The sequence below is a fragment of the Apis laboriosa genome, unplaced genomic scaffold (genome assembly GCF_014066325.1).
Source record: "Apis laboriosa isolate Shangri-la unplaced genomic scaffold, ASM1406632v1 scaffold14_cov150, whole genome shotgun sequence".
In the NCBI taxonomy this organism is placed as follows: Eukaryota; Metazoa; Arthropoda; class Insecta; order Hymenoptera; family Apidae; genus Apis; species Apis laboriosa.
This window is the reverse complement of record NW_025221798.1, coordinates 2,371,356-2,384,818: the sequence shown is the minus strand read 5'-3', so window position 1 is coordinate 2,384,818 and position 13,463 is coordinate 2,371,356. Positions and strand designations below refer to the sequence as shown.

Genomic DNA, 13,463 nt, shown 5'->3' with positions numbered 1-13,463 from the left:
TTTTTTTTTTTTTTTTTTTTATTCCGCGACCGTTGCAACGACTCGGGGCTTCGATGCTGGTCCGTCGTCTCGTTTTACCACTTCCCTCGTACTAAAGTCGTAAAAAAGGATACATTGAAAATTGCCACCGTGAGATAAAAGGAATTTCGTCTAATAATAGGATATTTCTACCGGTTACTGTGCTTCTTAACCTTGTTTTTATACTTTCTTTCTCTCTTTCTCTCTTTCTCTATTTTCTTTTCTGAATGAATATGAAAGTAAAAAGAAAGGATACGAACCAGTTTACCAGCATGCTTATCGAATGCTTTTGCTATTATTATTAATGGAAATTTTTTTTGGTAAATGTTAAATAAAATAATAATGATGAATAAAAGAATAAAAGAAAATCGAAGTGAATTGAGCAAATTTGAAGAATTACTTTTTTAGAAAAAAAAAAAAAAAAAATCGGAGGCATAATAATCGGTACAAATATATATTTTATATCCAGGATAATCTAATATTTGTTCGTTGATAAGGAAAATTTATTATTCGATACGTCGATGAATAGGTTTATTGGATTAGTTGCGGGGATAGAATAGATATATTTAACTTTGAACAATGGAACGCGTATAATATCGATGGAATTGAATTGAGAAAAATAAATTTTTTTTTCGATTAAAAAACGTGTAACGGTCGTGAAAACTTATGTTTTATCGAAGGAAAAATTCTAGCGGTACAACTCTTTAACGAATTCGTTAATTATAAATAATATAATATAAATAAATACATAATATAATATAAATAAATACATATAAGATATATCTCGCCTAAAATGAGAAATTATATATTTCACTTTAAGCAACACAAGATACGAGCCATTCTCTAACTTATCTTCGACAAGTAAACTCGAATTAATTCAACAAATTATTCAACTTTAATCCTAATCTTAAATATGTAATAATATTAACATAATTTTGTTATAATGAAATAATTCTATTTGTTATATTATTGTATTTTAATTTATATTTGTTCATAGACATCATTATTAATACCATGTTGATTAATTTTGCTTTATTTATACACATTTCTTTGCATTTAATAACGTTATTTAATAATAAGAAAATTAAGACACCATATTAACCGTATACTATTATATAATGTATATACTTGTGGTCTTTTTACGCGTATGAATTGTATGCGAGAATGCAAGTAAACGCGCGACTAACATCAGTCGTTAATATTGAATATTAAAACACGTTAAAGCGCATTTACGAGAGAGAAAAAAANAAAAAAAAAAAAAAAAGAAAAGAAGAAAAAAAAAAAGAAACGACAGGCACTGCATGCGTATTCATATCGCTTGTCGTAAAAAAAAAATTATAAGCATATCTTCGATATATTCTATGTTCTGAGTATAATTGCATTTTCGTCTGAAACGCACCTACAGTTTATGCAGTGTCCGTCCAAAGGTATACTTTTAGAGAAGCAACTTCTTATTTTGTAATATAACTTATATATTATCGAGAATGTATCCACGCAAAAGTAATTTCTACAAATGTTATACAATACGTGCGATTTGCAGAATAAATGATAACTTTATTGTTAAAAGAAAAAAAGAAAATATATTCGAATATGTTACACGTGAAATTCCATAGTTTTGTTTCTGTTTGCTATTTAATAATACATTCATTAACTCGCTTATAAAAAGACAATATCTCAGTTATTACACGAATTAACATAATATGAAAAAATATAAAAATAAAATTGTTATATTTCTAATTTTAAAATTTTGTGATTATTTTATTCAAATTGTTTAAGTTTTTCCGATGAAAATGAATCTTCGCATCGAATCTTCGATACGAATCGAAAGAATTCGAGTAGAATCGAACAAAATCTCGAAAGTATAGAGGATAATATAGAGTCCGATCTTACCCGAATTTTTCCGACTTCGTCCGAATTCTCCCGAATAAATGCATAATGAATTCGATATACGTCTACTAAACGAGACATATTTATTTCGGTTAATAAAAATTACTTTCGTAATTATTAGCAAAACACCGTTTATTTCTGAGATCAGCGGAAAGATTAGTACAAATAAACGCAAAGGATTTTGTATCAAACAGAAATTATCCTATTCTTTAAATTATCTCCAAAAAATAAGTGGTATGTAATTCAATAAATACCACTGCGATTCATATGATTATATGGTGCTACATGGTATACATATATACCATCGAGTGTAAAACCTATTAACTACATTTGAAGTCAACAACTATTGTCTTTTGCGTAGATTAGTAGTAGATGAAAAGTAGATATAGTATAGTTAATGAAATAAGAAGCAGTATACCGATGTTGTAGAGAACAAAGATAATATTTGCAATTAACAATTATTTTCCAATTATTAAGTTGAAATATTTCTGTTTTTCATAGTGAAAGTAATATTTTGATGTTACTGCTTCTATTTCCGAAAGATATAATTCCTTTGAAGTTTTGGATACTCATGTAGTGCATGAATAGTTAATTATTTATAGAATCGTTAATTTTTAACTCGTAATACTACTTGTTATTACTTATTTATTATGAGAAATAGACGTATTATTATGTTCTGCATTTTCTAATTATGCAAACATAAACATTATAAATATTCAATTACTTGATAACAAATTCCATTATCACAAATTCCATTTGCTTCGTTAAAAAAAAAAATTTAAGTTTCTAATATATATAACAATCTAAAAATTATTTAAGAAAAATAGTATTGAATATGAAATCTTTATCGAGATACTACGGCATATCGGCATTACACATCATATATTTTTACGATTATATCTTGTTTAATAATTTTTCGTTATTGCGAGCTATTACAATAATTATGTCGCGAATATTTCGAATTATTTGCATATATTGCACATAATACATATATATATGAATTTATAACATTTCTATAAATAATAAGTACTTGATATCTCGAAGAAAAATTTATAAAACTAATTATTTCGCGATACTCGGATAGTCAATGCAAAAAAAGACGAGGACTGCAATTTGATATGGTTGAAACTTATCGTAATTATATTAGAACATTTGTATTATCAATTGTATTGACAAATAAAAAAGAACATCCCTTTAATTCGATTTTAAGGTTATAACAAAATCTTAGCAAATTGGAATGGGCAATGACTGTCTGGGCAAGTTCATGATTTTTCGAACGAGATTGTCGAAAGCCACTCTATTTGAAACTCTGAGGACCATAAACTCACAATAAAATTTCTCGTTTTCTTCGTGTATTATATTAATCTTGATCGAAATGTTAGAAACGAAATCTATATCTATATGAAATATTGCATATAGATTAAGTTTCGTTTCATATACTCGTGTAATGCTATTCTATACATTGTTCGAGTTAAATCACCGGAAGTAAATAAATCACGTGACAGACTATGATTTTAGTTATTCGTGATTAATCATTTGGTTGCAGAAAATAAATTGATATTCATTTGTTTATTTTACTATAAAAATAAATTATTTGTGAATGTTTAATTTTCACAAGTAATTTATATCCACGAATAATTATATGCATGAATTAATATGCAAAATAGTAATTTTTTATTTTATAATTCAAGATTGTGAATTTCCCTAGAGTGTAATCACGTGGTTTTGTTTACGTTCGATGATCATACTCTGAGAACTGTGTGTGGCATGAAATAATTAATAAGTAATTAAAATTAATCAAAAGAAAAAAGAAAAAAAGAAAAAGAAATCGATGTTGTATTTAAATAAATGTCCATTATATCGTCTGCATGACGAAGCATACCAAATTATTTAATCATCGATTAAAAGGATTAGTTAGATTGATAAAAAAAAAAAGAAAAAAAAATGTAGCGTAGAAGAGATCGGTGTATTGTGTTAGTTTAGTCGAATAGATGAATGTTACAAGCCTCGTTTAATTTATATAATTATATAATCTAAAGCAATGCGAGATTTTTTTTAGTTAGAATAGTATGTTAATATATACAATGATATAAATATGTTTATTTTGTATTGAATGTATTTCGCATTGATGTATTTTTCGCAAGCGTCAACTTAGACGCCAACTCCGGACATTATTAAAAATTAAAAAGAAAAAAAGTCGTCGCTTCATTTCATGAATGTACTTTATTATGGACTATGTAAATGTAGATTTTATAATGTTGTAATAAAAGGATTTCTTTTTAAATAGATTGATTCAATTCTACTATTGTAGATAATGAAGGTATTTATCCTTTTATTGCTTATTTATCTTTTCATTCTCTAAACATAATATAGTTGTAGCGTTAGAAATAAAAGTATAGAAGCAGAGATATATTTATATTAATTTTATAAATATTGCTTGAATTTGATGATCTACAATTTATAAATTTTATTTATTTTAGAAAATATTTTAGAAAATATATATATATATATGCCTTCTATTTACATCTTATTAAATCTATTTTTATTATCGTAATTAAAGCAAGCAACATTAAATTAATACTGTTAAAAATAGAAAAAATTATTTTATTAAATAATTTAATAATATAAGATTTTATTAAATTTTATTAAAAATTTTATTAAATATTAATAATTTAAAATTTTATTAATAAATTAAATTATGCATCGTATTTGAATATCCCGCCAATATTTAATTAGACAAAGCGATTTATAGATGGCGTGTATTTAAATATGACGTGTACAAATATGGCGTCCAAGTACGAGTTGCTTGATGTATAATTTCTATAACTGATATTTAATTTTATTTATTTACTATGTAACAAGTCATATTACATCGCTATATTACATAGTTTTATACATTGTTATTTAAAAAAAACCATAAATAAGACTGAAAACTTTTAATTGTGCATAATAGTTGTACATTAGTGGTTACTTATTACTTAGGTTAGTATTGCATTTGAAAATAATAAACATTGAAGTTAATATTTTCTTTTTATACATATTTATACTATTATTTATAGTTCTTTTTCAAATTGTTTTACTTAAAGAAATATATATTTATATGTTTCCTAAAATTTTATAAAATCAATATTAATAAATTTTTATATTTATTCTTTTAGGTATGGATCCAGAATTTCTTTCTAGATTAATACCACAAAACAAAGAACATGTACGTCCAGCATGCAAAAAGTGTGGATATGCTGGACATCTTACATACCAATGTCGTAATTTTATTAAAGTTGATCCAAACAAAGAGATTGTTTTGGATGTTAGCAGTACTAGTTCTGATAGTGATGAAAATTATGTGACTCCTTTGACTGAACTACGTGAAAAGGAATTAAAAAAGAAGTTACAGGAAGCTAAGAAGAAACACAAAGAAAAGAAAGGTAAAAAAAAATCTAAGAAACGTAAAAGATCAACGCCAAGTGACAGTGAATCAGACACAGAAGTTTCTAGTAATGAAGAGAGGAAACATAAACATAAAAAGAAAAAAAAGAAATTAAAACATAGAAAACAAAAGAAACAGAAAAAAGATAATTTATCAGAAACTGATAGTGACGATAAAAAAAGATAATTTCTTTTCGTTTGCATCCACCCAAATGTATATATTTTATTCAAATTATAAATACAATGTACATAAGTAATATTATACTGTTTGTAAATAAACGTGTATAAAATTATTTATTTTTATGCAAATAAGATGTATCAAATAATTCATTTTGTTTATAAAACAGTAAGAAAATTTTGTAATTGTTTTTTGTATAAAAGCTATATTTTATGAAATAAACAAATAAAAAAGTAAACGTATTATGTTTAATTATATATATTCAAATTCATATTATTAAATAATTGTACAACATTGAAGATGAAAATCATCGTAAGGATAATAATAATATTAGATTAAAATAGGATTGCTGGAGAAAATTTAACGTCGCCATCTATCCGATAATACAATGTACTAATTCGAAGAAATAATAGATAGATGGCGTCGTATCATTGTATACATTGCCAAATAACATTTTCCCCTTTCCCTTCTCAGTCATATTTCAGTTTATTGTTTCACTTCACTCAAACTCTCAAATACGAAATGGATGTGTGTTAAACACATCTTATTTAGATTTAATTGAAATAAAATAAAAAAAACATGACGCGACACGCGAGAAATTGCACAGCTGGAGCTGTTTATACATATCATGAAAAAAAGAAAGATGCAGCAGCCTCGGGTTATGGTACAAATACGCAAAGAGTAGGAAAAGATTCCGTTAAAGATTTCGATTGTTGTTGTTTGACGTTACAACCTTGTAGAAATCCTGTCATTACGTTCGTATATTTTGTATTAATTGTCATATTAGTACTCATTATTCTCGAATTATATTTCAAATTTATTATATTATTACAGAAAAGATGGCTACTTATTTGACAAAGAAGCAATATTGGAATATGTTTTAACCAAAAAGAAAGAGTATGCAAGAAAATTGAAAGAGTATGAGAAACAAAAACAACAAGAAGAGGTAAATAAAATATGGAAGAAAATTTTCTCTAATATTTTACAATTCATTTTTACAACTTTTTAGGAACAATCTAATGAAAAAAGTGCTAACGAAGAATTACAGAAATTGCAAAATTTTTTAAAAGGAGAGAAAAATATTGTTTCTAGAAGTCAAACTATAGTCAAAGAACCTACATCTTCAGTTTCTAATATGAGCAATGGTAAAGATAAAATGTTGCCAAGTTTTTGGATTCCATCTAAAACACCAGAAGCAAAAGAAACTATGGTACAGAAACCAGATAAAACAATCTATTGTCCTGTTAGTGGAAAACCATTGAAAATAAAGGATTTAATTTCTGTGAAATTTACTGAAGTAAAAGATCCAGATGATAAAAAATCTCTTATTGTTAAACAAGCAAGATACATGTGTCCAATTACACATGATATTTTAAGTAACAGTGTACCATGTGCAGTTATAAAAACGACGTACAATTTTTTTCATTTTCTAATTATTATTAGTTCAGTTTTTACATTCATTTTTTATTAAATGAATGTTTTGATTTTTCTAGTGGTGATGTGATTACAATGGAATGTGTAGAAAAAATTATAAAGAAGGACTGGATTAATCCATTAGATAGCACAAAACTAACAGAAGCAGATATTATACCACTTCAAAGGGTATAATTTTTAAGAATAATAATAAGGTATAACGAAAATAGAATAATATAATAATATTGAATTGTTTTTAGGGCGGTACTGGATATTCAGCTGTTAATGACAGTTTAGAAGGTAAACATGAAAGACCCGTATTACAAGCATAATATAAATAAGTATTGTAAATTTTATAAATATACAAATTTTGATGTACATAAATGGACTATGTTAATGTTATAAGATTATAATAAAAAAATGACTAAAATATATATTATTTTGATTTAATTTTTAAATTCTATTCAATGATGTAAGAAAATTTAAAGAATTACATACCTCTAATTATTAAGATAATAGTTGTGAGATTTTCTTTCTTCTAAAAGTATTTTTTGTTTTTTTTTTTTGTTTATCTTGATCTTTTAAACTTTATCACATTCGTTATTGTCTAATTTAAAACGTATAAATACTTAAAAAATAATTATGTCGCACTTAACCACTTACATTGTATTATATGTTAATAATTATACATAATTACATTAAATTTTATTTTTAAAACTTTCCGAATATGATTTCTAACACAATTCAATCGAAATTTTCACAATAATTTTACATATTCTCCGTATTTGCAAAAAGAAATCGAGCACGCAATCAATACGTGTTTATTCCATCACGAAGTTCGAATTTAAACTAATGATCAATTAACTGAATCGAAATCGAACAATATGATTGGCTCAAATTTAAAATTTTTCTAGCGCGCTCTTTAGTGAGAGAAAGGATACTAATCCCATGATTCCTTTCGCGCAATATATCGATTCGCGATCCAATCGAGATTTTGATTTCTATTAGAAGGTGTCGCCATCTCAAGGACTACAATTTTTTAAAGCATTCCGAAATTCTCGCGCTCTGCCGGCCAGGCGGCAATCTGCGAGACTACGTTAGTGTTCGCTGTTCGCGTATAGTGCTTGCGCGTGTTCTAAACTTCGTTTTTCCGTAACTGATTTTTTTATTCGGAAAATCAAGTGTCAACATCAGTTATGAAGTGCAGAAGTCATAATGATCGTACGCTAGTAGATTAAAGGTGAGTGTCCGTCTAAGTGTGTCCTTTTTATCCGGATCGTGTATATTATCACGTGTGAATATGCTATGTGATGGTAATACTTTATGCGCGTGGTAATCAGCGATTTTTATACCGTTCTCGAGTGAAAGAATCATTGAGCGCGATTATTTGCAAATGTCAATAACAATTTGTGTATAAATCTGATGTTTAAAAAAAAAATTTTTTTCTTTTCAATTTTAATAAAGTTGTGTTCTATATATATATATATATATATATACACATATATACGTTGCAATAGCTCGATTTGATTAGTTTTGCATGTAAGTTTCCATCAACTCTGCAAATAGGCGTCTACGATAGATCCGTAAGTAGGACATGTAAATGCATCGATTAGTTGATTATCAGTGGCGGGATAATGTAATTGATAAGACGTAAACGAAATTTCAACGCGTTTTATATTCATTCGATTATATATTATACCTCGTTAAATGCAAAAGCAAACAATGTGTCGTTGCATAAGAACAAATATACGTTCGTTAATTGTACCGATATGTTTTTAAGCGTCAATAATCAACTATAATTCATACTTTTCATCATTTTCATTTGCGAGTTCGCGGGTTTAATGCGATGCGACCCCACCACCAGACACCGCGACATCTCATTTTTCACGAATGTGCATTTTCTACGAACAGCATTTCTCGACGCGTTGAAAATCGTTTAAAATTAATTCATATTTGTTATTAAGCGAAACACATAAAACGTATTATAAATTTTTATTTCGTATTATAAATTAATAAAAAAAAAATATATATATTTTAAAAATATACGCGAAATCGATTACATAGCCGTTTATCGCATCGAGTAAATCGATTTTCAGTTATCGATTTATATTGATTTTCGCGTGCCTCATTGTAACTCGAATGCCAGTCGATGCAATTGATCTAATCTAAACGATTAAAAACGAGATTGCAATTGCGTTACACTGTGTATAATGATTTGAATAGCGCATTATACGATGATAAAACATCTTAAGTAATTAATTAATAAATTTACATCTTAAGTTTTGAAAAAAATACGAAATTAAATGTACCATATTGCATGATATTGAATGATAAATAATCTTTATAATTTTTGTAAAACTGTTTTCAAATCGTAATTGAACGTTATTTTCTTTTCTTCGAGAAAATCGAGACGCAAAATTTATTACAATGATTGTCTTTTGTAGCTAATATTCATTGTAAAACATTGCATATATAATGATTAATATAAAATCTACATAAACTTGTTGACATACACACAGGCACATACACGCTATATTAATCATCCGACACATGAGACAAAAAAAATGCTAATTTATCGGTGATACATTGCCATATAATAATAATACCAATAGCAAGATAACATATAGATAATAAATATATGTATATATATATATATATATATAATTTAAATATATATGTATACAATTCATTACAAATATACGCGTATAAGCGTACGCGAAACCTTGTTATATCACTAAGCACATCTGCACACCGTCTACATAACCACAAAATATGTATCGGTCGTAATACGAGTATTTGTCATATCCGTGTTTCGTTCTTACATGCGCGCGCAAGCGTGTATACGTGTCATACGTAATAGAAGGTTAAGCTAGGTTGACCGACCATGATGCAGAGTGCATGCGTAACGAATAGTTCACGCCGATCGTACGAGAGAACACATACACGCGACGAAGAGAACAAAAACACGATATCGTGCGTGTGTTTTCGTGCATGCATAGATGATAAGAGGCGACACGACGTTATATCATCGTCTACGAGACACATGGCGAGTATTGCGACACGATTGTCGCAGTTCTTTCACCCATTCGATTTGACCGTGATGTACAATGCGTTAATATGCATCTAACTGAAATCGGCTCGGTTGGTAATCCTTCGAGACGCGAATCGATAATCGATTCTCTGATCTGCACCAGTGGCGCTGGCGATGAACCGGTCATCGTGAGTCAATGGGTGGACGAACTTGAGATGAATTGAATGTTGATTAGTCTTAAATTAGAGTTTTAATAATGGTATATGCATCAATTGTTACGGTCTGCGAGGTTGATGTAATGATATACGGATAATATTAACCGTGTACTAATATAGCAATGTCGTCACTTGATTCAGATATGCTTTTTATTGGTTATGAATTAATTTATGATAATTCATAACCAATATTTAGAATTTGAATTTCGAATCGTATTTCACAATTTCTTTTACAGATTTGCATTTAAATATAAATCTTAAAATCTATAATAGTATTATAAATTTATACAAGAAATTCCAAGTTCATATGAAATCGTTTTATCGTATTTGTCGTAAATTATGATACGTTTTTCTTGAAACAAATTTACAATCTTGTATTTTTAATTTAACACTTTCCTGGAATCGCATATCTAAATATCGTTCTTTTATAAATTGATTCAATTGATTTTTCAATATAATTCGATTTCTTGCATCATTATTATTTATTCGTAAAAATTATAAAAGTGTACTTACAATTTTTTTTTTTTTAAATTAACAAAGAACGCGATCCATAAACATTGATCTTCTTCAAAATTATATTTCGAAAAAAAGAAAAGAATTTTCTAATTTTTAATTCAAAATCAGAATTATTCTTCGGGAAATCGTTCTCTCGACCTTCTCGTTGTTACTAATAGCCCATTACCCGAGTAATTAATGTTATTTCTGTTCTTCCGTAATTACGATACGTTGACTGATTGCATAATGAAAATCTGAGAAACGAACGATTCCTCATTCTGGAGCGAATTTTCTCGTTAAAGTTGACTTTTTCGTCAACGTCGGCCACTTTTCAAGTCGGCCGTTTCATTAACGACCAAGTGCAGAGGAGAGAAAGCAGGAACTAGGCAGTAGTTTACTACCGTGTGTGGTTCGCCTTTGTTGCACAGACGTACTAAACTACTGACCTCCCTTCTCAAGAAACTCGCAACAGCAGACACACCCGTGCTCCTAAACGTAATCATAAATATGCCTGTCATACTTGTCGCACACGTTAACCTCTCGTATTCAGCGTTAGAATTTATCCAATTTTATTCCATGATAAAATATCCTCGCGTAGAATATTTTTAATTTTTTTTTTTTTCAATCATTATCTTTTGACTTAATTTAAAATTGTAAATTTAAAAAAACGAAGAACAAATAGAAGAATAAGAAATTTCTTCGAGTTTTATGAATATAAAATTCTCTATCCATTTTTTTCCAGACACGAAAAATCTTTCTTACATAAGAAAAAAATATAGCAACATTTCGAAAGAAAAATTTAGAAATGATTTCATAGTACCGGGAAACATGTCGATGTTTATATGTATGAGCCATCATCATTTTCAAAACGTTTTCTACTTGCTTCATCATTTTTTTATCATCGAATTACGGTAGATCAATGAATAATGGAAAAACCTCCCATTCATCTTTTCACAGATGACACGGTAATTTAAAATTATTTTTAAAAATTCCTTTTAAATTTTAAAAAAATTATTAACGACTGCTCGTCAAAAATTTCATAAAATTAGATCTAACTGACAACACACGATATCAATCCAAAATTCCATTTTAAGTAAAACCGTATACCTAAATATCTAATCTAATCATTAATACCAAAAAAAAAAAAAAAAAAAAAAAAAAAAGAAGAAAATAATCGAATTAATACGATATACGAAATAGTTCGACTGAAAATGATCAAACTGGAATATTACTTGACAAATAAATCTAGATAAAAGGAAACTATTGATAATCATTCTCTCTCTCTCTCTCTCTCTCCTCCAAGAGGAAACTGTGAACCACGATCGCTCGTTAATAAATATAATACCACCAGTACCCGGTCACCAACACACCTCTCGCACACTTGAAACATTACGTAATAACGTCTTGCGTGTTTTGCGGTGCGCATTACTTCATATCAAAGCAATTCTCGAGTATGGCACGGTCATTTTCCCACCGTGGCCATACCCTCCTCCCCCTCCCCCTCCCCTCACCCCACACACACACGCGTCGACTCGTTTCCGTTTGCAGAAAAGAGTTTTTTTTTTTTTTTTTTTTTTTTTTTCTGTTAGAAAAATATTTCCGCCATTTCCTCCTTACACTTACGAAACTTATTGGCCGGAGGACAAGCGTAAAGTGGACGCTTACATCCATGATAATGAGATTTAATTATTATTATTATTATTGCCATTTGCAATTTTAATTTAAAGTTTGCAGGGAAAAAAGAGTGGGAGGATAGGAAAGGAATTATTAATTCATCTGGAAAATTGTATCCTCGAGCCATCTTTGGAAATTACATCTTTGGTAAATTGTAAATAAATAGTTTTTCTTTCTTGCCAAGATTTAATGAATAATAATAGAGGGAATTTTTTTTTTTTAGAAGTCTCTATAGGATAGATTAAGAATTTTAACATAAATAACGAGATGTAGGTGATCGAAGAGATCCTTTGAACAGGATTTATTTTTACATATCCGTTTGGAGATCCCTTTCTTTCTAGGAAAGGATATTAAAATATAAAATAATCTGATCTGATGTATAATAACATAAATTAAAAAAAACAATCGATGAGAATATCATTGATCGATAATACAAAAAATATTTTGAGATTCATATTTCACTTCCTCTTCTATATTTATAATTAATTATAATTTTTTTTTACCCGTTAGACGACAACATTACAAGAAAATCTTTTTCCTTTGAAAATGAATAAATGAATAAATAAAATGACCAATGAAAACTATATATTTACTCATCATAAAACAATATTTCAATATTTCAATCCGTCTCGTAAAAGAATAAAAATGCGATCAAATTAAGTAAAATAATCTCTTAAAATTCAATTATGACAATTATGACAATATTACTTATCATTTCCCCTCCCCCTCTCCCCCTCTTCCGAATATTTCGAAATCCGCCATATTTCGATCGATCGATTCGACGGAAGAGAAAATAAGCCCGCTTATTCCCCCCCCCCTCCCCTCCCCCCTCATCGAGGTTAGAATCGAAATCGCATCATCGTCGCAAGGGTAGAAGAATTCGCGAAAACGATCACGACTCGCTGCTTACGGTATATTTACGTAACGCGATATAGGCTGTGCACAAATCGGGGGGGATGGAGGGGAGGGGGAAGGGGAAAAAGTGAATCATCGATTACACTTGCTAGGCTGCAATATGGGCGATGGCTTCCTCGTTAAACCTTGAATGAGTAATCTGCCTCTGAGGTGCCTACGCGTTACTCGGAAAATCGCTTAATACTCTCGAAAAAAAAAAAAAAAAAAAAAA

At 28.5% G+C, this 13,463-nt stretch overlaps 2 protein-coding genes and 2 long non-coding RNA genes across 4 annotated transcripts in view; 3 read left to right on the top strand and 1 right to left on the bottom strand.

Moving 5' to 3' along the window:
• LOC122710681 overlaps positions 1 to 7,719 on the bottom strand; it is a 38,830-nt gene extending 31,111 nt beyond the window's left edge. Inside the window, exon 1 of the long non-coding RNA XR_006345978.1 lies at positions 7,421 to 7,719. This is a non-coding gene — a long non-coding RNA (uncharacterized LOC122710681). The remainder of the gene's footprint in view (positions 1 to 7,420) is intronic.
• LOC122710679 (protein SREK1IP1-like) lies at positions 4,728 to 5,528 on the top strand. The gene is made up of 2 exons (XM_043928675.1): positions 4,728 to 4,887; positions 5,064 to 5,528. Exon 2 carries the CDS (start codon positions 5,066 to 5,068, stop codon positions 5,516 to 5,518), a length of 453 nt encoding a protein of 150 aa, XP_043784610.1. The 5' UTR covers positions 4,728 to 4,887; positions 5,064 to 5,065; the 3' UTR covers positions 5,519 to 5,528.
• On the top strand, positions 5,988 to 7,347 carry LOC122710678 (nitric oxide synthase-interacting protein homolog). The gene is made up of 5 exons (XM_043928674.1): positions 5,988 to 6,264; positions 6,344 to 6,455; positions 6,519 to 6,919; positions 7,003 to 7,111; positions 7,183 to 7,347. Exons 1-5 carry the CDS (start codon positions 6,089 to 6,091, stop codon positions 7,252 to 7,254), a joined length of 870 nt encoding a protein of 289 aa, XP_043784609.1. The 5' UTR covers positions 5,988 to 6,088; the 3' UTR covers positions 7,255 to 7,347.
• A 286-nt stretch (positions 7,720 to 8,005) lies between the features above and the next one.
• The window catches only part of LOC122710672, an 18,195-nt gene continuing 12,737 nt past the window's right edge, over positions 8,006 to 13,463 (top strand). The window contains exon 1 of the long non-coding RNA XR_006345973.1: positions 8,006 to 8,162. This is a non-coding gene — a long non-coding RNA (uncharacterized LOC122710672). The remainder of the gene's footprint in view (positions 8,163 to 13,463) is intronic.

Excerpts from the sequence above, each read along its gene's own strand:
- LOC122710679 (XM_043928675.1), top strand. The coding sequence starts at position 5,066 with ATGGATCCAGAATTTCTTTCTAGATTAATACCACAAAACAAAGAACAT.
- LOC122710678 (XM_043928674.1), top strand. The coding sequence starts at position 6,089 with ATGACGCGACACGCGAGAAATTGCACAGCTGGAGCTGTTTATACATAT. Across the intron at positions 6,920-7,002 it reads TGTGCAGTTATAAAAACGAC|TGGTGATGTGATTACAATGG; the intron begins GTACAATTTTTT and ends TGATTTTTCTAG. Across the intron at positions 7,112-7,182 it reads ATATTATACCACTTCAAAGG|GGCGGTACTGGATATTCAGC; the intron begins GTATAATTTTTA and ends AATTGTTTTTAG.